Raw genomic sequence first — 26,630 nt, 5'->3', positions numbered from 1 at the left:
ATCTTTTCAGTCAAGGAGAGCTGCCTCCTGGACATGTCCCCCGAGCGCCTGCTGAAGTCCTCACTGTTGCCCATGGTAATAAAGCCGTGTTTGGCAGCAGCCAAGTCCTCGCTGTTGCTGTGAGAGCTCAGCGAGCTGTGACATTCTGAACCAGAGTCTCCCAAACCCCGTGGTGAAACAGGCAAACCTGCTGCCATCTGGTACACGGGGTTCTGGAATGATAAAGGTGCCAGGAGCTGTGGTCTCCCCAATGTGGCCTCTGCATTTGGAGTGGTCGGTGTCTGTCCCGTCCGCCTGGCTGTGGTCATGGTCATTAAATTACCCTGCGGCGTTCGTGCCGTCCATATCGCTTGTAATTGACTAAATGATGACTGGCTGTCATTTAAAGAGTCCCCAATGACGGGGATATTGGTGCCAATGTCCAAAACCCGATTGTCCTGCAGGTCAACCATGGACAAGCTCTTACTGCCATTAGTTATCTGCACATCTGGCTCGTTGGCCTCCGAGTAACTGGAGCTTCGTGCCGGTGAAGGCTGAACCCCGGCAGACCTTGTGACAAAAAATAAGTCCTTGTTTTCAGGAGTTGGAGACGGTAATCGTGTGAAATCTATCAAACTAGTGAGGAGATAATAAACAGAGGGAAACGAGCTGTAAATGGCGCCCAGTCAACCCCAGCATAACCCATTACACATCCCAACATCAGGTTATTGCTCTGCCCTCTCACCTTATAAATGCTGGAACAAGACGGCGACAGAGACTCTACTACAGCCTAATGATGATCAGGAGCGGGGCCTCGTTACTACATCCTAATAATGATGATCAGGAGCGGGGCCTCGTTACTACATCCTAATAATGATGATCAGGAGCGGGGCCTCGTTACTACATCCTAATGATGATCAGGAGCGGGGGCTCGTTACTACATCCTAATAATGATCAGGAGCGGGGCCTCGTTACTACATCCTAATGATGATCAGGAGCAGGGCCTCGTTACTACATCCTAATGATGATCAGGAGCGGGGGCTCGTTACTACATCCTAATAATGATGATCAGGAGCGGGGCCCTCGTTACTACATCCTAATAATGATCAGGAGCGGGGCCTCGTTACTACATCCTAATGATGATCAGGAGCGGGGCCTCGTTACTACATCCTAATGATGATCAGGAGCGGGGCCTCGTTACTACATCCTAATAATGATGATCAGGAGCGGGGCCTCGTTACTACATCCTAATAATGATCAGGAGCGGGGCCTTGTTACTACAGCCTAATAATGATCAGGAGCGGGGCCTCGTTACTACATCCTAATAATGATCAGGAGCGGGCCTCGTTACTACATCCTAATGATGATCAGGAGCGGGGCCTCGTTACTACAGCCTAATAATGATCAGGAGCGGGGCCTCGTTACTACATCCTAATAATGATGATCAGGAGCGGGGCCTCGTTACTACATCCTAATGATGATCAGGAGCGGGGCCTCGTTACTACATCCTAATGATGATCAGGAGCGGGGCCTCGTTACTACATCCTAATGATGATCAGGAGCGGGGCCTCGTTACTACATCCTAATAATGATCAGGAGCGGGGCCTCGTTACTACATCCTAATAATGATCAGGAGCGGGGCCTCGTTACTACATCCTAATGATGATCTGGAGCGGGGCCTCGTTACTACAGCCTAATAATGATCAGGAGCGGGGCCTCGTTACTACAGCCTAATAATGATCAGGAGCGGGGCCTCGTTACTACATCCTAATGATGATCAGGAGCGGGGCCTCGTTACTACATCCTAATAATGATCAGGAGCGGGGCCTCGTTACTACATCCTAATAATGATCAGGAGCGGGGCCTCGTTACTACATCCTAATAATGATCAGGAGCGGGGCCTCGTTACTACATCCTAATAATGATCAGGAGCGGGGCCTCGTTACTACATCCTAATGATGATCAGGAGCAGGGCCTCGTTACTACATCCTAATAATGATCAGGAGCGGGGCCTCGTTACTACATCCTAATGATGATCAGGAGCGGGGCCTCGTTACTACATCCTAATAATGATCAGGAGCGGGGCCTCGTTACTACATCCTAATGATGATCAGGAGCGGGGCCTCGTTACTACATCCTAATAATGATCAGGAGCGGGGCCTCGTTACTACATCCTAATGATGATGATGAGGAGCAGATCTGCCCCTCAGCCGGAACCCTCCATCAGTCCGAGCTCCCTGTGCCAGCCCGGAGCTCATGAAAACCAGCACCGGATGTCAACCAAAAAATAGTTCTAGAGACCCCGAGGCACAAAAATAATCACGGGAATCCCCTAATATTAATAAATGTGACAACAAAAAACATTGAAATCAGAAAAGTAGTTCACATATAAATGAATGATTGTGGTCCTTAGTCCCTAGGATATGCCGGGATTCACGACTCCCCCGGTGGTGGCTGCGCTTAGACCACGATTATTGAATGGCGCTCACGTCATTCAGTTGTGGATTCCTTCTATCTCGTCCAGCGAGAGGCTGAAGAGAACTTCAGCAGGACGCTCTATAGACACTACAGTCATCTGCTCCTGCGCGCGGCCTCGATAGCGCCCACTGGACGGGATAGAAGGGATTTGTACGTCCTCCATGAATGAGGGACAGGAGATCCACTGAATGACTCACAATACAGCAGCCTCTCGTGGAAACAGGGGAATCACAGCAGAAATGTGGCCCCGGGGACTGATGAATACCGAGCCCCGGCGACTGATGAATACCGAGCCCCGGCGACTGATGAATACCGAGCCCCGGCGACTGATGAATACCGAGCCCCGGCGACTGATGAATACCGAGCCCCGGGGACTGATGAATACCGAGCCCCGGGGACTGATGAATACCGAGCCCCGGGGACTGATGAATACCGAGCCCCGGGGACTGATGAATACCGAGCCCCGGGGACTGATGAATACCGAGCCCCGGGGACTGATGAATACCGAGCCCCGGGGACTGATGAATACCGAGCCCCGGGGACTGATGAATACCGAGCCCCGGGGACTGATGAATACCGAGCCCCGGGGACTGATGAATACCGAGCCCCGGGGACTGATGAATACCGAGCCCCGGGGACTGATGAATACCGAGCCCCGGGGACTGGATGAATACCGAGCCCCGGGGGACTGATGAATACCGAGCCCCGGGACTGCCTGCTCCTGCTCCGACACCACGGACTCTCCCCTGCTCCGCATCCCGTGTTCAGCGCTCGCTCATTTTACACTAATCATTTTCTAAGCGCAGCCACCAGCGGGGGAGTCGTGAATCCCGGCATATCCCAGGGACTAGGGACCACAATCATTCATTTATATGTGAACTTTTTGGGGTCCCTTTTTGGCTGGTTTTAAAGTCGACTCCATACAAGTTATTATTAGGGGATTCCCTATTCCAGAGATTAATAAATGACATCTCGGCGCTCACGTTAAGGCCCTGGTCACACGGAGGTTTTCGCCACATAACGCGCCTCTCATTGATTTCATTGGCAGCCGAAAGGTGTTTTTTCCACGCGACCAGAACAAACGTTCACAGGAAAAAGCGTCACAATATAGCCCGTCTTTCGGGTTTTTCCGTCTGACCGCCCATTGACATCAGTGACAGGCAGAGAAAGCGGTTTTTGGCTGCGGACAAAAGACACGACAAACAGTGCGCAGAGGTCAAAAAACGGTGTGAACAGGGCCTAAAGATGGGGCGGATCCTCCCAAATCATGTGACATGGGAGCGGACATCCGGGTAGCAGCCCCCGCTCCGGACTATATCCCCGCCGTACAGTAATAAAGGGCAGATCATCACTCGCCATAAAGCAGCAGCTGCCGCACTCCGGGGGGACGGGGGTCTTATAGACGTCACTCGCTCACAGTAAGGAGAGGCCGAGGACTAATAAGAACAGAGACCTGTCCGAAGGGGCTCAGTCCTGAATATGACACGTGTGGAGCCGGGGCCACGTTACATTCATGAGGGGCTCTGTCAGATGTGCGCCCCTCCCCCTCCCAGCAGGGGTATATAGAGGCGGGCGCCGCATGCTGCGCAGAAGTGCTAATTACAGGGACTTCTCTCCGCCTCACTCTTCCCCAGTTTCCCCTAATTAAATTGTTAAATAGGACGTTCTCCTCCTGATCAGTATCATTACACTTCATTACAACCGCAGCGGAGGGGTGCGCCCCCTGCACCCCCAGACCGGTCGTCTCATGCAGCTGCTGATTATTGGGGGGATCCACATGACTTCTCTACACAGATCAGGTCTCCGCTGCTCTTACCCAGATAAGTCGTTCTCGATGACCATCTTTTGGAGGCCAACGGAGATGTTGTTGCTGGTGTTTGGTGAGGTGGCGGAGTGATCGCCTGTGACAGATCCCTGCGCACTGGACGGACTGCTGAGCGCGGCGTTGACGTCCCGCAGGATACGAGGCAGGGGTCCCAGCTTAGCTACGGTGGCCTGTGAGGACAGAACAGAGATGATGGACGACCGAACATACAAAGAAATGCAGGACCGCGTCATATCATATGCGTAACCGCACCCTGCCCCCGCCATCCCCTATCATATATGTGACCGCACCCTGCCCCTGCCGTCCCCTATCATATATGTGACCGCACCCTGCCCCCGCCGTCCCCTATCACATAAGTGACCGCACCCGGCCCCCGCCGTCCCCTATCATATATGTGACCGCACCCGGCCCCCGCCATCATATATGTGACCGCACCCGGCCCCCGCCATCATATATGTGACCGCACCCGGCCCCCGCCATCATATATGTGACCGCACCCTGCCCCCGCCGTCCCCTATCACATATGTGACCGCACCCGGCCCCCGCCATCATATATGTGACCGCACCCGGCCCCCGCCATCATATATGTGACCGCACCCGGCCCCCGCCATCATATATGTGACCGCAGCCTGCCCCCGCCGTCCCCTATCACATATGTGACCGCACCCGGCCCCCGCCATCATATATGTGACCGCACCCGGCCCCCGCCATCATATATGTGACCGCACCCGGCCCCCGCCATCATATATGTGACCGCACCCGGCCCCCGCCATCATATATGTGACCGCACCCGGCCCCCGCCATCATATATGTGACCGCACCCGGCCCCCGCCATCATATATGTGACCGCACCCGGCCCCCGCCATCATATATGTGACCGCACCCGGCCCCCGCCATCATATATGTGACCGCACCCGGCCCCCGCCATCCCCCATCATATATGTGACCGCACCCGGCCCCCGCCATCATATATGTGACCGCACCCGGCCCCCGCCATCCCCCATCATATAAGTGACCGCACCCGGCCCCCGCCATCATATATGTGACCGCACCCGGCCCCCGCCATCCCCCATCACATATGTGACCGCACCCGGCCCCCGCCATCATATATGTGACCGCACCCGGCCCCCGCCATCCCCCATCATATAAGTGACCGCACCCGGCCCCCGCCATCATATATGTGACCGCACCCGGCCCCCGCCATCCCCCATCATATATGTGACCGCACCCGGCCCCCGCCATCCCCCATCATATATGTGACCGCACCCGGCCCCCGCCATCATATATGTGACCGCACCCGGCCCCCGCCGTCCCCTATCATATATGTCAGCGCCCCCTCCAGCGATGACGGTTCTGCGCCCCCAGTAATGGGTGTCGGGAGCGGCCGCGGGCAGTACCTGGTCCATGGAGATGACTTCCCACAGCAGGGAGTGCAGCGTGGACAGCTCCCGGCCCAGGTCGATGTAGCCCTCAAATCCGGCCGTGTTGGAGATGGTTTCGGGGTTGGAGATCTCCAGCAGGAAGCGCTGCATGTTGGTCCATTCGTGTTCCAGGAACTGATTCATGAAGGACATGTACTCCTCCTTACAGCCGAACCTGCGGGACAAGACACCAGCTGAATACCCTCATCATCCCGGGACTACTCCCAGCTCCGCCCTCCGGCCCTGTAATGCTGATGATCCTGGACTGTATTACAGGGAGGCGCAGGAGGTTTATTTCACCACACGAGGGTGGAAACGTCGCGGCGACAGCGAAATAAACTTCCTGCGCCTTTTCTCGCTCCCTTCGATACGCGGGCGCTGCAGTGTTCCTGGTCTTGATGTTGGCCACGACTCTCACCCTGCGGGCGCCGGCTGCAGGAAGCATTGCTAGGATTACCCTCCAGGACTGTGCCGCGCTCTCCCTCCTCCGCTGCCCCCCGGAGGGCACGTCTCTCACCCTGCGGGCGCCGGCTGCATGAAGCATTGCTAGGATTACCCTCCAGGACTGTGCCGCGCTCTCCCTCCTCCGCTGCCCCCCGGAGGGCACGTCTCTCACCCTGCGGGCGCCGGCTGCATGAAGCATTGCTAGGATTACCCTCCAGGACTGTGCCGCGCTCTCCCTCCTCCGCTGCCCCCCGGAGGGCACGTCTCGGGCGCTGACACCCTCCCTCTGTAGCACACATGCCCGCCACTGCTGAGGCATCAGACTATGGAGGAGACACTACCATGTAACTTTTTGGGTTCATTTGTGCGGTGCCCTATAAATGTCCTCATTGCCGGGACCATGTAAGAATCCTGCAGGCTGCGGGCGGGCGATGCCTGGACGCTGCTCCTCGCTGTCACTTCTACTGCCCATACAATACAAGGGAGGTTATAAGTGCGCCCCTAGTGGCCACATCCAGTATAATGATGGCAGCGCTGTGTATTACACGGATCACACGTAAACATACAGGCCGGCCTAGAAATCTGTTCCGCCTCTGAGGCTCCGGCGTGCGCTTTGTGTCTATAAATGGACAGAGCGGAGGACGGGATTACAAGTCAAGATCAGTGAAGAGCATCGATCCCTCCGCTCCTGGTCAGACGCCGTGAACCCCTCCCCCTCCGGCGCGGACACTTACTTGGCGAAGTTGGCGAGGTTCTGTGTGACTTTGGCAATCAAGGTTAAAGTGCGAGCCGTGCGGTCGTCCGGATATTCCTGCAGGAGGTTGAACAAGGAGGGAGACATGACGGCCGGACAGAGGAAGCGCAGGAACAGAGAAGCGCTGATGAGTCTCTCGCTGATGTCCGGCCGGCCGCGGCTGTTACACTCCTGTCTCCACGACGCAAAAACCTCCTTCAGTTCTCTGGGGAAAACGCTGCGAGAAACAAGAGCAGAATCAGTGAGGTGTTACTCTAGTCACAACCAGAGCTGCGAACATCAAGTGGACTGAGTGTGCGAAAACCGCAGTCATGTGACCGAACAGCTCAACAATGCACTGTACAGCGAGGGGAAAGCAGGGGCTGTAGAGGACTATGAAGCCTGGGTGACCTTGTGACTAAAGCTGCTAGTAACGGCTGCTGTAGCGGAGCCTAAAGAGAAAGCGGTGCGAGCGCCACTACCACATCATCCTCACGCAGCACCACTACCACATCATCCTCACGCAGCACCACTACCACATCATCCTCACGCAGCGCCACTACCACATCATCCTCACGCAGCGCCACTACCACATCATCCTCACGCAGCGCCACTACCACATCATCCTCACGCAGCGCCACTACCACATCATCCTCACGCAGCGCCACTACCACATCATCCTCACGCAGCTCCGCTCCACCGGTAACTCGTCCTAGAATGGAGCAAAAGCTGAAGATTGTGGCCGCAGCCTGAATGAGGAGCGTCCGAATTATTAATCAACAATCAAAGAAAAAATGTACACACAATGCAGCTCTGGATGTGACTGGAGCATAAGTCACGATGTAACAGCAGGATTGTGTAATGCTCCAGTCACATCCGGAGCTGCAGTCACATATAGTTTGTGTGCACTCTGTTACAGGTGTCGGAGCTGTTGGGTCACCCCCACCCCAGGCCGCGGACGCCACTGACCAGTAGGAGTTGATGATCTTGCAGAACGCCAGTTCACAGCACATTTTGAGGTTCCCCTGGTGCTCGGGGAGGTCGGACGCTGAACACTTGTTGGGGTCCACCTCGCAGTTCTCGTCTGATTCATACAGAGCCTTGATGAACTCTCCTGCAGGGGACACAACACGGATCAGAACAGGGACCGTGCTGCACTAAAATCACTCGACTGCCCGAGCCGCCGCCATCATCATCATCATCGTCATCGTCGTCATCAGAAGTCGCAACAGCCATCCCTATAAAGGGAAAATTCAACCACCAGCCAAGCAAACGCCGCTGATCTCTAATCAGGAGCAATCCTCTTTATTCCAGGGACATGGTGTTATTGGGATGATTGGACACATAGTGACGGAGTGCAGCGCCCCCCTGTGGTGGATGCTTACCGAGAGCGTCTTGCAGATACTTCTGTCCCACCAGCTTCAGGTACTCCTCAATAGCCTTAGTGGCCAGAGTGTTCTCCCGAAATATCAGGTGCTCGTTGTCCCCGCAGCGATCCACCTCCGACATCATCAGATCTGTCAGGAAGTCCTGAGGGGAGGAAGAGAAGAGACATCACAACTACTACTCCCAGCAGCCACAGCACAGGAGGATGGGAGTCCACTCATCATACAGTACACAGCGGCTAACGAGGGGAACAAGTGCAAAACTGACCCGCCTCCTCACTACACCTGTACAGCTGACCCCGCCCCCTCACTACACCTGCACAGCTGACCCCGCCTCCTCACTACACCTGTACAGCTGACCCCGCCTCCTCACTACACCTGTACAGCGCTGACCCCGCCTCCTCACTACACCTGTACAAAGCTGACCCCTCCCCCTCACTACACCTGTACAGCTGACCCCGCCTCCTCACTACACCTGTACAGCGCTGACCCCGCCTCCTCACTACACCTGTACAAAGCTGACCCCTCCCCCTCACTACACCTGCACAGCTGACCCCGCCCCCTCACTACACCTGTACAGCTGACCCCGCCTCCTCACTACACCTGTACAGCTGACCCCGCCTCCTCACTACACCTGTACAGCTGACCCCTCCCCCTCACTACACCTGCACAGCTGACCCCGCCTCCTCACTACACCTGTACAGCGCTGACCCCGCCTCCTCACTACACCTGTACAGCGCTGACCCCGCCTCCTCACTACACCTGTACAAAGCTGACCCCTCCCCCTCACTACACCTGTACAGCGCTGACCCCTCCCCCTCACTACACCTGTACAGATGACCCCGCCTCCTCACTACACCTGTACAGATGACCCCGCCTCCTCACTACACCTGTACAGCTGACCCCGCCTCCTCACTACACCTGTACAGCTGACCCCGCCTCCTCACTACACCTGTACAGCGCTGACCCCGCCTCCTCACTACACCTGTACAAAGCTGACCCCTCCCCCTCACTACACCTGTACAGCTGACCCCGCCCCCTCACTACACCTGCACAGCTGACCCCGCCTCCTCACTACACCTGTACAGCTGACCCCGCCTCCTCACTACACCTGTACAGCTGACCCCGCCTCCTCACTACACCTGTACAGCTGACCCCTCCCCCTCACTACACCTGCACAGCTGACCCCGCCTCCTCACTACACCTGTACAGCTGACCCCGCCTCCTCACTACACCTGTACAGCGCTGACCCCTCCCCCTCACTACACCTGTACAGCGCTGACCCCTCCCCCTCACTACACCTGTACAGCTGACCCTGCCTCCTCACTACACCTGTACAGCGCTGACCCCGCCTCCTCACTACACCTGTACAGCGCTGACCCCTCCCCCTCACTACACCTGTACAGCGCTGACCCCTCCCCCTCACTACACCTGTACAGCTGACCCCGCCTCCTCACTACACCTGTACAGCGCTGACCCCGCCCCCTCACTACACCTGTACAGCGCTGACCCCGCCCCCTCACTACACCTGTACAGCTGACCCTGCCTCCTCACTACACCTGTACAGCTGACCCCGCCTCCTCACTACACCTGTACAGCGCTGACCCCGCCTCCTCACTACACCTTACAGCGCTGACCCCACCTCCTCACTACACCTGTACAGCGCTGACCCCGCCTCCTCACTACACATGTACAGCGCTGACCCCTCCCCCTCACTACACCTGTACAGCTGACCTTGCCTCCTCACTACACCTGTACATCTGACCCTGCCTCCTCACTACACCTGTACAGCTGACCCCGCCCCCTCACTACACCTGTACAGAACTGACCCCGCCTACTCACTACACCTGTACAGCTGACCCCGCCTCCTCACTACACCTGTACAGCTGACCCCATCTCCTCACTGCACCTGTACAGCGCTGACCCCGCCTCCTCACTACACCTGTACAGCTGACCCTGCCTCCTCACCACACCTGTACAGAACTGACCCCGCCTACTCACTACACCTGTAGAGCTGACCCCGCCTCCTCACTACACCTGTACAGCTGACCCCGCCCCCTCACTACACCTGTACAGCTGACCCCGCCTCCTCACTACACCTGTACAGCTGACCCTGCCTCCTCACTACACCTGTACAGCTGACCCCGCCTCCTCACTACACCTGTACAGCTGACCCCACCTCCTCACTACACCTGTACAGCGCTGACCCCTGACCAGTTCCCAGAAAACCCCACAATCACCCATACATATGATCACCTTTTCACTAGACTGACCCAGAGCATCATGTGACGGAAAATGTATAAATGCCCCATTCACGAACATGTAAGATCTGGACGCCGAGTTTGAGCCCAGTGTGAACGGCCACATGACGTGTACACGATGATTCTCCCATTGTAAATTCCAGGGGTCACTGAATCCGAGCTCAGAACCCCAGGAGGAGACAAAACGTGATCATTAAATGTATAGCAAAGGGGAGAACAGCCTGAGCAAAGTGCAGCACTCGCCCAGAGTCCTGCTCGCCCAGAGTCCTGCTCGCCCAGAGTCCTGCTCGCCCAGAGTCCTGCTCGCCCAGATAAATCTGAAATGTATGTGTATGGTCTCAGCCGTCCCGTGCGTAGCCGCGGTCTCTACATCCACAGTCCCTCATAGAAGAGCCTTATACATAGGGACTGCTGCTCATGGAGGTGACAAATCTCTAGAGGCTCCATCAACAGAAATGGGTTTCCTGTTTACTATCCTGTCCCCTGGAACATGTAACTTCCAGCTGCTTCCCAAGAATGACTCAGACCCAGAAGCGCTGCACAGGGAGTGAGGCCGGGGAGGGCGGACACGTCACCTCCATGATGTCCGGCCTGGAGAGATGACCCCGCACCAGAGGCGCTGATAACACCAGACTAAATATACCAGGCAGGTATACAGGAAAACACACAGGTAACCACACAGGTATACAGGAAACCACACAGGTATACAGGAAACCACACAGGTATACAGGAAAACACACAGGTAACCACACAGGTATACAGGAAAACACACAGGTATACAGGAAAACACACAGGTAACCACACAGGTATACAGGAAAACACACAGGTATACAGGAAAACGCACAGGTATACAGGGAAACACACAGGTAACCACACAGGTATACAGGAAAACACACAGGTAACCACACAGGTATACAGGAAACCACACAGGTATACAGGAAAACACACAGGTATACAGGAAACCACACAGGTATACAGGAAAACAAACAGGTAACCACACAGGTATACAGGAAAACACACAGGTAACCACACAGGCATACAGGAAACCACACAGGTATACAGGAAAACACACAGGTATACAGGAAAACACACAGGTATACAGGAAACCACACAGGTATACAGGAAAACACACAGGTAACCACACAGGCATACAGGAAACCACACAGGTATACAGGAAAACACACAGGTATACAGGAAACCACACAGGTATACAGGAAACCACACAGGTATACAGGAAACCACACAGGTATACAGGAAACCACACAGGTATACAGGAAACCACACAGGTATACAGGAAACCACACAGGTATACAGGAAAACGCACAGGTATACAGGAAACCACACAGGTATACAGGAAACCACACAGGTATACAGGAAAACAAACAGGTATACAGGAAACCACACAGGTATACAGGAAAACAAACAGGTAACCACACAGGTATACAGGAAACCACACAGGTATACAGGAAACCACACAGGTATACAGGAAAACACACAGGTATACAGGAAACCACACAGGTATACAGGAAAACACACAGGTATACAGGAAAACACACAGGTAACCACACAGGTATACAGGAAAACACACAGGTATACAGGAAAGTACGCAGGTATACAGGAAAACACGCAGGTATACAGGAAAACACGCAGGTATACAGGAAAACACGCAGGTATACAGGAAAACACACAGGTAACCACACAGGTATACAGGAAACCACACAGGTATACAGGAAACCACACAGGTAACCACACAGGTATACAGGAAACCACACAGGTATACAGGAAAACACACAGGTAACCACACAGGTATACAGGAAAACACACAGGTATACAGGAAACCACACAGGTATACAGGAAAGCACGCAGGTAAACAGGAAAACACGCAGGTAAACAGGAAAACACGCAGGTATACAGGAAAACACGCAGGTAACCACACAGGTATACAGGAAACCACACAGGTATACAGGAAACCACACAGGTATACAGGAAACCACACAGGTATACAGGAAACCACACAGGTATACAGGAAACCACACAGGTATACAGGAAAACACACAGGTATACAGGAAAACACACAGGTATACAGGAAACCACACAGGTATACAGGAAACCACACAGGTATACAGGAAACCACACAGGTATACAGGAAAACACACAGGTAACCACACAGGCATACAGGAAACCACACAGGTATACAGGAAAACACACAGGTATACAGGAAAACACGCAGGTATACAGGAAAACACGCAGGTAACCACACAGGTATACAGGAAACCACACAGGTATACAGGAAAACACACAGGTATACAGGAAACCACACAGGTATACAGGAAAACACGCAGGTATACAGGAAAACACGCAGGTAACCACACAGGTATACAGGAAACCACACAGGTATACAGGAAAACACACAGGTATACAGGAAACCACACAGGTATACAGGAAACCACACAGGTATACAGGAAAACACACAGGTATACAGGAAAACACACAGGTATACAGGAAAACACACAGGTAACCACACAGGTATACAGGAAACCACACAGGTATACAGGAAAACACACAGGTAACCACACAGGTATACAGGAAACCACACAGGTATACAGGAAACCACACAGGTATACAGGAAAACACGCAGGTATACAGGAAAACACACAGGAAACCACACAGGTATACAGGAAAACACACAGGTATACAGGAAAACACACAGGTAACCAGACAGGTATACAGGAAAACACACAGGTATACAGGAAAACACACAGGTAACCACACAGGTATACAGGAAAACACACAGGTAACCACACAGGTATACAGGAAAACACACAGGTAACCACACAGGTATACAGGAAAACACACAGGTATACAGGAAAGTACACAGGTATACAGGAAAACACACAGGTATACAGGAAACCACACAGGTATACAGGAAAGTACGCAGGTATACAGGAAAACACGCAGGTATACAGGAAAACACGCAGGTATACAGGAAAACACACAGGTAACCACACAGGTATACAGGAAACCACACAGGTATACAGGAAAACACACAGGTAACCACACAGGTATACAGGAAAACACACAGGTATACAGGAAACCACACAGGTATACAGGAAACCACACAGGTATACAGGAAAACACGCAGGTAAACAGGAAAACACGCAGGTAAACAGGAAAACACGCAGGTAACCACACAGGTATACAGGAAACCACACAGGTATACAGGAAAACAAACAGGTATACAGGAAACCACACAGGTATACAGGAAAACACACAGGTAACCACACAGGTATACAGGAAAACAAACAGGTATACAGGAAACCACACAGGTATACAGGAAAACACACAGGTATACAGGAAACCACGCAGGTATACAGGAAAACACGCAGGTATACAGGAAAACACGCAGGTATACAGGAAAACACGCAGGTATACAGGGAAACACACAGGTAACCACACAGGTATACAGGAAACCACACAGGTAAACATACAGGTATACAGGAAACCACACAGGTATACAGGAAACCACACAGGTATACAGGAAAACACACAGGTAACCACACAGGTATACAGGAAAACACACAGGTAACCACACAGGTATACAGGAAAACACACAGGTAACCACACAGGTATACAGGAAAACACACAGGTATACAGGAAAACACGCAGGTATACAGGAAAACACGCAGGTATACAGGAAAACACGCAGGTATACAGGAAAACACACAGGTAACCACACAGGTATACAGGAAACCACACAGGTAACCACACAGGTATACAGGAAAACACACAGGTATACAGGAAAACACACAGGTAACCACACAGGTATACAGGAAACCACACAGGTATACAGGAAAACACACAGGTAACCACACAGGTATACAGGAAACCACACAGGTATACAGGAAACCACACAGGTATACAGGAAAACACGCAGGTATACAGGAAAACACACAGGAAACCACACAGGTATACAGGAAAACACACAGGTATACAGGAAAACACACAGGTAACCAGACAGGTATACAGGAAAACACACAGGTATACAGGAAAACACACAGGTAACCACACAGGTATACAGGAAAACACACAGGTAACCACACAGGTATACAGGAAAACACACAGGTAACCACACAGGTATACAGGAAAACACACAGGTATACAGGAAAGTACACAGGTATACAGGAAAACACGCAGGTATACAGGAAAACACGCAGGTATACAGGAAAACACACAGGTAACCACACAGGTATACAGGAAACCACACAGGTAACCACACAGGTATACAGGAAAACACACAGGTATACAGGAAAACACACAGGTAACCACACAGGTATACAGGAAACCACACAGGTATACAGGAAACCACACAGGTATACAGGAAAACACACAGGTAACCACACAGGTATACAGGAAACCACACAGGTATACAGGAAACCACACAGGTATACAGGAAAACACACAGGTAACCACACAGGTATACAGGAAACCACACAGGTATACAGGAAACCACACAGGTATACAGGAAAACAAACAGGTAACCACACAGGTATACAGGAAACCACACAGGTATACAGGAAACCACACAGGTATACAGGAAAACACACAGGTAACCACACAGGTATACAGGAAACCACACAGGTATACAGGAAACCACACAGGTATACAGGAAACCACACAGGTATACAGGAAAACACGCAGGTATACAGGAAAACACACAGGAAACCACACAGGTATACAGGAAAACACACAGGTAACCAGACAGGTATACAGGAAAACACACAGGTATACAGGAAACCACACAGGTATACAGGAAACCACACAGGTATACAGGAAAACACACAGGTATACAGGAAAACACACAGGTATACAGGAAAACAAACAGGTAACCACACAGGTATACAGGAAAACACACAGGTATACAGGAAAACACACAGGTAACCACACAGGTATACAGGAAAACACACAGGTAACCACACAGGTATACAGGAAAACACACAGGTAACCAGACAGGTATACAGGAAAACACACAGGTATACAGGAAACCACACAGGTATACAGGAAACCACACAGGTATACAGGAAAACACACAGGTATACAGGAAACCACACAGGTATACAGGAAAACACACAGGTATACAGGAAAACACACAGGTATACAGGAAAACACACAGGTAACCACACAGGTATACAGGAAAACACACAGGTATACAGGAAACCACACAGGTATACAGGAAAGTACGCAGGTATACAGGAAAACACGCAGGTATACAGGAAAACACGCAGGTATACAGGAAAACACACAGGTAACCACACAGGTATACAGGAAACCACACAGGTATACAGGAAAACACACAGGTAACCACACAGGTATACAGGAAAACACACAGGTATACAGGAAACCACACAGGTATACAGGAAACCACACAGGTATACAGGAAAACACGCAGGTAAACAGGAAAACACGCAGGTAAACAGGAAAACACGCAGGTATACAGGAAAACACGCAGGTAACCACACAGGTATACAGGAAACCACACAGGTATACAGGAAAACACACAGGTAACCACACAGGTATACAGGAAACCACACAGGTAACCACACAGGTATACAGGAAACCACACAGGTATACAGGAAAACACACAGGTAACCACACAGGTATACAGGAAAACACACAGGTATACAGGAAACCACACAGGTATACAGGAAAGTACGCAGGTATACAGGAAAACACGCAGGTAAACAGGAAAACACGCAGGTAAACAGGAAAACACGCAGGTATACAGGAAAACAAACAGGTAACCACACAGGTATACAGGAAAACACACAGGTATACAGGAAACCACACAGGTATACAGGAAAGTACGCAGGTATACAGGAAAACACGCAGGTATACAGGAAACCACACAGGTATACAGGAAAACACACAGGTAACCACACAGGTATACAGGAAAACACACAGGTATACAGGAAACCACACAGGTATACAGGAAACCACACAGGTATACAGGAAAACACGCAGGTAAACAGGAAAACACGCAGGTAAACAGGAAAACACGCAGGTATACAGGAAAACACACAGGTAACCACACAGGTATACAGGAAACCACACAGGTAACCACACAGGTATACAGGAAAACACACAGGTATACAGGAAAACACACAGGTATACAGGAAAACACGCAGGTAACCACACAGGTATACAGGAAACCACACAGGTATACAGGAAAACACACAGGTAACCACACAGGTATACAGGAAAACAAACAGGTATACAGGAAACCACACAGGTATACAGGAAAACACACAGGTAACCACACAGGTATACAGGAAAACAAACAGGTATACAGGAAACCACACAGGTATACAGGAAAACACACAGGTATACAGGAAAACACACAGGTATACAGGAAACCACACAGGTATACAGGAAAACACGCAGGTATACAGGAAAACACGCAGGTATACAGGAAAACACGCAGGTATACAGGAAAACACGCAGGTATACAGGAAAACACACAGGTAACCACACAGGTATACAGGAAACCACACAGGTAAACACACAGGTATACAGGAAACCACACAGGTATACAGGAAACCACACAGGTATACAGGAAAACACACAGGTAACCACACAGGTATACAGGAAAACACACAGGTAACCACACAGGTATACAGGAAAACACACAGGTAACCACACAGGTATACAGGAAAACACACGTATACAGGAAAACACGCAGGTATACAGGAAAACACGCAGGTATACAGGAAAACACGCAGGTATACAGGAAAACACACAGGTAACCACACAGGTATACAGGAAACCACACAGGTAACCACACAGGTATACAGGAAAACACACAGGTATACAGGAAAACACACAGGTAACCACACAGGTATACAGGAAACCACACAGGTATACAGGAAACCACACAGGTATACAGGAAAACACACAGGTAACCACACAGGTATACAGGAAACCACACAGGTATACAGGAAACCACACAGGTATACAGGAAAACACGCAGGTATACAGGAAAACACACAGGAAACCACACAGGTATACAGGAAAACACACAGGTATACAGGAAAACACACAGGTAACCAGACAGGTATACAGGAAAACACACAGGTATACAGGAAAACACACAGGTAACCACACAGGTATACAGGAAAACACACAGGTAACCACACAGGTATACAGGAAAACACACAGGTAACCACACAGGTATACAGGAAAACACACAGGTATACAGGAAAGTACACAGGTATACAGGAAAACACGCAGGTATACAGGAAACCACACAGGTAACCACACAGGTATACAGGAAAACACACAGGTATACAGGAAAACACACAGGTAACCACACAGGTATACAGGAAACCACACAGGTATACAGGAAACCACACAGGTATACAGGAAACCACACAGGTATACAGGAAAACACACAGGTAACCACGAAACCACACAGGTATACAGGAAACCACACAGGTATACAGGAAACCACACAGGTATACAGGAAAACACGCAGGTATACAGGAAAACACACAGGAAACCACACAGGTATACAGGAAAACACACAGGTAACCAGACAGGTATACAGGAAAACACACAGGTATACAGGAAACCACACAGGTATACAGGAAAACACACAGGTAACCACACAGGTATACAGGAAAACACACAGGTAACCACACAGGTATACAGGAAAACACACAGGTAACCACACAGGTATACATTGTATATGGGACATTTGTCAATATATGATCAGGTATACGTGGTATATATGTCATTTCTCTATATGTGGACAGTTATACATTATATATAGAGAAATGTCCTATATACAATCTTCCTGATCATATGCAGGGTAATGTCCTATATACAATGTATACATCGCTAGTGATATAGCAGCAGGGACACTATGGTCCGGGGGATTCTGTGAACTGCGCGGTTGGTCGTCCCCCGGGACATTACGTTGCGGGGTTGCTCTGTAAGTTACTCCTCAGCACGCGCCGGGGGTTCGCGGCCCGGATCCGCCGCCTCTTTGTCATGTCGGCAGCTGAATACATTGCTATAATCTCAGGACACGACATTGATGAATCTTCCGCTGCCGGTGAATAATTCTCACACTATAGAAATCCATACATCGCTCATGTTCTCCTGGCTCAGGATCCAACATGGCGGCTCTCACTCCCCATCAGTACAATCCCGGAGGTCCCCTAGTGCCCCGTATAAGAAGCAGCCCCTCCCGGATCATGTACCCTGATATACAGCGCAGCCCTCAGACGTCCCCCCACATCACCCACCTCCTCATCGGCATAGCAGAGCCAGCAGCGCTACTCAGGATCTCCCAGCGGGGACGGGAATGACAGAATGAATATCAGCGTCTTAATTCCCGGTGACAGCGAAGACGAGGACGTTCCTCCGCACTCCGGACATGAATATTCATCCGTCTTCCCAGATTGTGCTCACGGCGTATATATATATCCCCTGCACTAATGGGGGAGGGGAGGGATATTATTATAAAGTGACAGAGCGCTCCAATATACCACGGCGGATCCTGCCTGGACGCGGTCAGCACGTTATACCCCTATAGAGACGCCGCCGGACCCCGTATTATCAGACCTGGGCCCGCTGCTACTAGTCAGCACTGATGTGAGGAAGCTCATCGCACCGACGTCTGCACATATAGAGAGAAATGTCCTATATACAGTGTATACAGCCAAGGTGGAAAATGTTCTGGACCTGAACTGTGACCAGACAGGAGGACGGAGGCCGCATCTAGCAGAGCTGACGCAGCCGGAACAGTGACATGGGACCAGCTCCGACGGACAACTCTCCCCAGCGTCCAAAGTCACTGCCGAGAACATGATCATCAGCTGAGACAACGCGCTGAATCCGGCTCCTCGTGGGCGGGTAGTATTAATGGTTGGTGATGGTCAGTGGCCCCGGAGGGCAGATACCCGGGGGCCCTACCCTGTATAGAGATATGACCTGCTGGTCCAAGAAGGAGAGCGGCCTGAGATATAAGGGATTCGATGTGTATGTGACTCCAGACCGGCCCGCAGATCATGTACCGAACTATATAGGAGGTCCCGGGATCGGGGGGCCACAACGTAACACAAAAACCAGACAGATTCTACTTATTACACCCGATACACCAGGAAGCCTCAAAACAGATGTACGGAGGACAGTACATAGGAGGAGCAGTGACGTATAGAGGACAGTACATAGGAGGAGCAGTGACGTATAGAGGACAGAACATAGGAGGAGCGGTGACGTATAGAGGACAGTACATAGGAGGAGCGGTGACGTATAGAGGACAGAACATAGGAGGAGCAGTGACGTATAGAGGACAGTACATAGGAGGAGCAGTGACGTATAGAGGACAGTACATAGGAGGAGCAGTGACGTATAGAGGCCAGAACATAGGAGGAGCAGTGACGTATAGAGGCCAGTACATAGGAGGAGCAGTGACGTATAGAGGACAGAACATAGGAGGAGCAGTGACGTATAGAGGACAGTACATAGGAGGAGCAGTGACGTATAGAGGCCAGTACATAGGAGGAGCAGTGACGTATAGAGGACAGTACATAGGAGGAGCAGTGACGTATAGAGGACAGTACATAGGAGCAGTGACGTATAGAGGACAGTACATAGGAGGAGCAGTGACGTATAGAGGACAGTACATAGGAGGAGCAGTGACGTATAGCGGACAGTACATAGGAGGAGCGGTGACGTATAGAGGACAGTACATAGGAGGAGCGGTGACGTATAGAGGAAAGTACATAGGAGGAGCGGTGACGTATAGAGGACAGTACATAGGAGGAGCGGTGACGTATAGAGGACAGAACATAGGAGGAGCAGTGACGTATAGAGGCCAGTACATAGGAGGAGCAGTGACGTATAGAGGACAGAACATAGGAGGAGCAGTGACGTATAGAGGACAGTACATAGGAGGAGCAGTGACGTATAGAGGCCAGTACATAGGAGGAGCAGTGACGTATAGAGGACAGTACATAGGAGGAGCAGTGACGTATAGAGGACAGTACATAGGAGCAGTGACGTATAGAGGACAGTACATAGGAGGAGCAGTGACGTATAGAGGACAGTACATAGGAGGAGCAGTGACATATAGAGGACAGTACATAGGAGGAGCGGTGACGTATAGAGGACAGTACATAGGAGGAGCGGTGACGTATAGAGGACAGTACATAGGAGGAGAGGTGACGTATAGAGGCCAGTACATAGGAGGAGCGGTGACGTATAGAGGACAGTACATAGGAGGAGCGGTGACGTATAGAGGCCAGTACATAGGAGGAGCGGTGACGTATAGAGGACAGTACATAGGAGGAGCGGTGACGTATAGAGGCCAGTACATAGGAGGAGCAGTGACGTATAGAGGCCAGTACATAGGAGGAGCAGTGACGTATAGAGGACAGTACATAGGAGGAGCAGTGACGTATAGAGGCCAGTACATAGGAGGAGCGGTGACGTATAGAGGCCAGTACATAGGAGGAGCGGTGACGTATAGAGGACAGTACATAGGAGGAGCGGTGACGTATAGAGGACAGTACATAGGAGGAGCGGTGACGTATAGAGGACAGTACATAGGAGGAGCGGTGACGTATAGAGGACAGTACATAGGAGGAGCGGTGACGTATAGAGGACAGTACATAGGAGGAGCGGTGACGTATAGAGGACAGTACATAGGAGGAGCGGTGACGTATAGAGGACAGTACATAGGAGGAGCGGTGACGTATAGAGGACAGTACATAGGAGGAGCAGTGACGCATAGAGGACAGTACATAGGAGGAGCAGTGACGCATAGAGGACAGAACATAGGAGGAGCAGTGACGTATAGAGGACAGTACATAGGAGGAGCAGTGACGTATAGAGGACAGTACATAGGAGGAGCAGTGACGTATAGAGGACAGAACATAGGAGGAGCAGTGACGTATAGAGGACAGTACATAGGAGGAGCAGTGACGTATAGAGGACAGTACATAGGAGGAGCAGTGACGTATAGAGGACAGTACATAGGAGGAGCAGTGACGTCTAGAGGACAGTACATAGGAGGAGCAGTGACTTATAGAGGACAGTACATAGGAGGAGCAGTGACGTATAGAGGACAGTACATAGGAGGAGCAGTGACGTATAGAGGACAGAACATAGGAGGAGCAGTGACGTATAGAGGACAGTACATAGGAGGAGCAGTGACGTATAGAGGACAGTACATAGGAGGAGCAGTGACGTATAGAGGACAGAACATAGGAGGAGCAGTGACGTATAGAGGACAGTACATAGGAGGAGCAGTGACGTATAGAGGACAGAACATAGGAGGAGCAGTGACGTATAGAGGACAGTACATAGGAGGAGCAGTGACGTATAGAGGACAGTACATAGGAGGAGCAGTGACGTATAGAGGACAGTACATAGGAGGAGCAGTGACGTATAGAGGACAGTACATAGGAGGAGCAGTGACGTATAGAGGACAGAACATAGGAGGAGCAGTGACGTATAGAGGACAGTACATAGGAGGAGCAGTGACGTATAGAGGACAGAACATAGGAGGAGCAGTGACGTATAGAGGCCAGTACATAGGAGGAGCAGTGACGTATAGAGGCCAGTACATAGGAGGAGCAGTGACGTATAGAGGACAGAACATAGGAGGAGCAGTGACGTATAGAGGACAGTACATAGGAGGAGCAGTGACGTATAGAGGCCAGTACATAGGAGGAGCAGTGACGTATAGAGGACAGTACATAGGAGGAGCAGTGACGTATAGAGGACAGTACATAGGAGGAGCAGTGACGTATAGAGGACAGTACATAGGAGGAGCAGTGACGTATAGAGGACAGTACAGGAGGAGCAGTGACGTATAGAGGCCAGTACATAGGGGTCTGAGGCAGCTGGAGATAAGACAGAGGCGACTTCTGCCAAGAATCACTGTCAAAACACAGAAGTGGGAGACGGATGGAACAGGAACACAAATCTATCTACAGAGCGCACTAATGCAGCAGAGACGAGCGGCAACAGGAAATACTGAACCGCTGATCATCAATAAATCATAATCCCAGAGACCAACACCACAAAGATTCATCAGAATCACCACCGCACATCATCTCAACAGATCTGCAGAACATCGCTCCTCCACCTCCTGACAGATACATAGTGATATATCCTGCAGATTATTACACCACTGACCTCTCTACAGATCTGCAGAACATCGCTCCTCCACCTCCTGACAGATACATAGTGATATATCCTGCAGATTATTACACCACTGACCTCTCTACAGATCTGCAGAACATTGCTCCTCCACCTCCTGACAGATACATAGTGATACATCCTGCAGATTATTACACCACTGACCTCTCTACAGATCTGCAGAACATTGCTCCTCTACCTCCTGACAGATACATAGTGATATATCCTGCAGATTATTACACCACTGACCCCTCTACAGATCTGCAGAACATTGCTCCTCTACCTCCTGACAGATACATAGTGATATATCCTACAGATTATTACACCTCTGACCTCTCTACAGATCTGCAGAACATTGCTCCTCTACCTCCTGACAGATACATAGTGATATATCCTGCAGATTATTACACCACTGACCTCTCTACAGATCTGCAGAACATCGCTCCTCTACCTCCTGACCGATACATAGTGATATATCCTGCAGATTATTACACCACTGACCTCTCTACAGATCTGCAGAACATTGCTCCTCTACCTCCTGACAGATACATAGTGATATATCCTGCAGATTATTACACCACTGACCTCTCTACAGATCTGCAGAACATCGCTCCTCTACCTCCTGACAGATACATAGTGATATATCCTGCAGATTATTACACCACTGACCTCTACAGATCTGCAGAACATCGCTCCTCCACCTCCTGACAGATACACAATGATATATCCTGCAGATTATTACACCACTGACCTCTCTACAGATCTGCAGAACATTGCTCCTCTACCTCCTGACAGATACATAGTGATATATCCTGCAGATTATTACACCACTGACCTCTCTACAGATCTGCAGAACATTGCTCCTCCACCTCCTGACAGATACATAGTGATACATCCTGCAGATTATTACACCACTGACCTCTCTACAGATCTGCAGAACATTGCTCCTCCACCTCCTGACAGATACATAGTGATATATCCTGCAGATTATTACACCACTGACCTCTCTACAGATCTGCAGAACATTGCTCCTCTACCTCCTGACAGATACATAGTGATATATCCTGCAGATTATTACACCACTGACCTCTCTACAGATCTGCAGAACATCGCTCCTCTACCTCCTGACAGATACATAGTGATATATCCTGCAGATTATTACACCACTGTCCTCTCTACAGATCTGCAGAACATTGCTCCTCCACCTCCTGACAGATACATAGTGATATATCCTGCAGATTATTACACCACTGACCTCTACAGAGATCTGCAGAACATCGCTCCTCTACCTCCTGACAGATACATAGTGATATATCCTGCAGATTATTACACCACTGACCTCTCTACAGATCTGCAGAACATTGCTCCTCCACCTCCTGACAGATACATAGTGATATATCCTGCAGATTATTACACCACTGACCTCTCTACAGATCTGCAGAACATCGCTCCTCTACCTCCTGACAGATACATAGTGATATATCCTGCAGACTATTACACCACTGACCTCTCTACAGATCTGCAGAACATCGCTCCTCTACCTCCTGACAGATACATAGTGATATATCCTGCAGATTATTACACCGCTGACCTCTCTACAGATCTGCAGAACATCGCTCCTCTACCTCCTGACAGATACATAGTGATATATCCTGCAGATTATTACACCACTGACCTCTCTACAGATCTGCAGAACATTGCTCCTCTACCTCCTGACAGATACATAGTGATATATCCTGCAGATTATTACACCACTGACCTCTCTACAGATCTGCAGAACATTGCACCTCTACCTCCTGACAGATACATAGTGATATATCCTGCAGATTATTACACCACTGACCTCTCTACAGATCTGCAGAACATCGCTCCTCTACCCCCTGACAGATACATAGTGATATATCCTGCAGATTATTACACCACTCACCTCTCTACAGATCTGCAGAACATTGCTCCTCTACCTCCTGACAGATACTTAGTGATATATCCTGCAGATTATTACACCACTGACCTCTCTACAGATCTGCAGAACATCGCTCCTCTACCTCCTGACAGATACATAGTGATATATCCTGCAGATTATTACACCACTGACCTCTCTACAGATCTGCAGAACATTGCTCCTCTACCTCCTGACAGATACATAGTGATATATCCTGCAGATTATTACACCACTGACCTCTCTACAGATCTGCAGAACATCGCTCCTCCACCTCCTGACAGATACATAGTGATATATCCTGCAGATTATTACACCACTGACCTCTCTACAGATCTGCAGAACATTGCTCCTCTACCTCCTGACAGATACATAGTGATATATCCTGCAGATTATTACACCACTGACCTCTCTACAGATCTGCAGAACATCGCTCCTCCACCTCCTGACAGATACATACTGATATATCCTGCAGATTATTACACCACTGACCTCTCTACAGATCTGCAGAACATCGCTCCTCTACCTCCTGACAGATACATAGTGATATATCCTGCAGATTATTACACCACTGACCCCTCTACAGATCTGCAGAACATCGCTCCTCCACCTCCTGACAGATACATAGTGATATATCCTGCAGATTATTACACCTCTGACCTCTCTACAGATCTGCAGAACATCGCTCCTCTACCTCCTGACAGATACATAGTGATATATCCTGCAGATTATTACACCACTGACCTCTCTACAGAACATTGCTCCTCCACCTCCTGACAGATACATAGTGATATATCCTGCAGATTATTACACCACTGACCTCTCTACAGATCTGCAGAACATCGCTCCTCCACCTCCTGACAGATACATAGTGATATATCCTGCAGAGTATTACACCACTGACCTCTCTACAGATCTGCAGAACATTGCTCCTCTACCTCCTGACAGATACATAGTGATATATCCTGCAGATTATTACACCTCTGACCTCTCTACAGATCTGCAGAACATTGCTCCTCTACCTCCTGACAGATACATAGTGATATATCCTGCAGATTATTACACCACTGACCTCTCTACAGATCTGCAGAACATCGCTCCTCTACCTCCTGACAGATACATAGTGATATATCCTGCAGATTATTACACCACTGACCCCTCTACAGATCTGCAGAACATTGCTCCTCTACCTCCTGACAGATACATAGTGATATATCCTGCAGAGTATTACACCACTGACCTCTCTACAGATCTGCAGAACATTGCTTCTCTACCTCCTGACAGATACATAGTGATATATCCTGCAGATTATTACACCACTGACCTCTACAGAGATCTGCAGAACATTGCTCCTCCACCTCCTGACAGATACATAGTGATATATCCTGCAGATTATTACACCACTGACCTCTCTACAGATCTGCAGAACATTGCTCCTCCACCTCCTGACAGATACATAGTGATATATCCTGCAGATTATTACACCACTGACCTCTCTACAGATCTGCAGAACATCGCTCCTCTACCTCCTGACAGACACATAGTGATATATCCTGCAGATTATTACACCTCTGACCTCTCTACAGATCTGCAGAACATTGCTCCTCTACCTCCTGACAGATACATAGTGATATATCCTGCAGATTATTACACCACTGACCTCTCTACAGATCTGCAGAACATCGCTCCTCTACCTCCTAATAGATACATAGTGATATATCCTGCAGATTATTACACCACTGACCTCTCTACAGATCTGCAGAACATCGCTCCTCTACCTCCTGACAGATACATAGTGATATATCCTGCAGATTATTACACCACTGACCCCTCTACAGATCTGCAGAACATTGCTCCTCTACCTCCTGACAGATACATAGTGATATATCCTGCAGATTATTACACCACTGACCTCTCTACAGATCTGCAGAACATCGCTCCTCTACCTCCTGACAGAT

The 26,630-nt window shown here is 50.2% G+C and overlaps 1 protein-coding gene across 1 annotated transcript in view; it reads right to left on the bottom strand.

Moving 5' to 3' along the window:
• Window positions 1–2: 2 nt before the first annotated feature.
• Window positions 3–26,630, bottom strand: part of DAB2IP (DAB2 interacting protein) — a gene marked incomplete at its 3' end in the record, with an annotated part of 186,045 nt that continues 159,417 nt past the window's right edge. The window contains exons 7-12 of the mRNA XM_075834536.1: window positions 8,266–8,410; window positions 7,850–7,994; window positions 6,882–7,118; window positions 5,680–5,878; window positions 4,274–4,452; window positions 3–615 (exon numbers count right to left, since the gene is read on the bottom strand). Of these exons, the coding sequence (XP_075690651.1) occupies window positions 3–615; window positions 4,274–4,452; window positions 5,680–5,878; window positions 6,882–7,118; window positions 7,850–7,994; window positions 8,266–8,410 (1,518 nt within the window). The remainder of the gene's footprint in view (window positions 616–4,273; window positions 4,453–5,679; window positions 5,879–6,881; window positions 7,119–7,849; window positions 7,995–8,265; window positions 8,411–26,630) is intronic.

The sequence above is a fragment of the Rhinoderma darwinii genome, chromosome 8 (assembly GCF_050947455.1).
Source record: "Rhinoderma darwinii isolate aRhiDar2 chromosome 8, aRhiDar2.hap1, whole genome shotgun sequence".
In the NCBI taxonomy this organism is placed as follows: domain Eukaryota; kingdom Metazoa; phylum Chordata; class Amphibia; order Anura; family Rhinodermatidae; genus Rhinoderma; species Rhinoderma darwinii.
The sequence above is the reverse complement of the archived record's forward strand: the minus strand, read 5'-3'. Positions and strand labels throughout refer to the sequence as shown.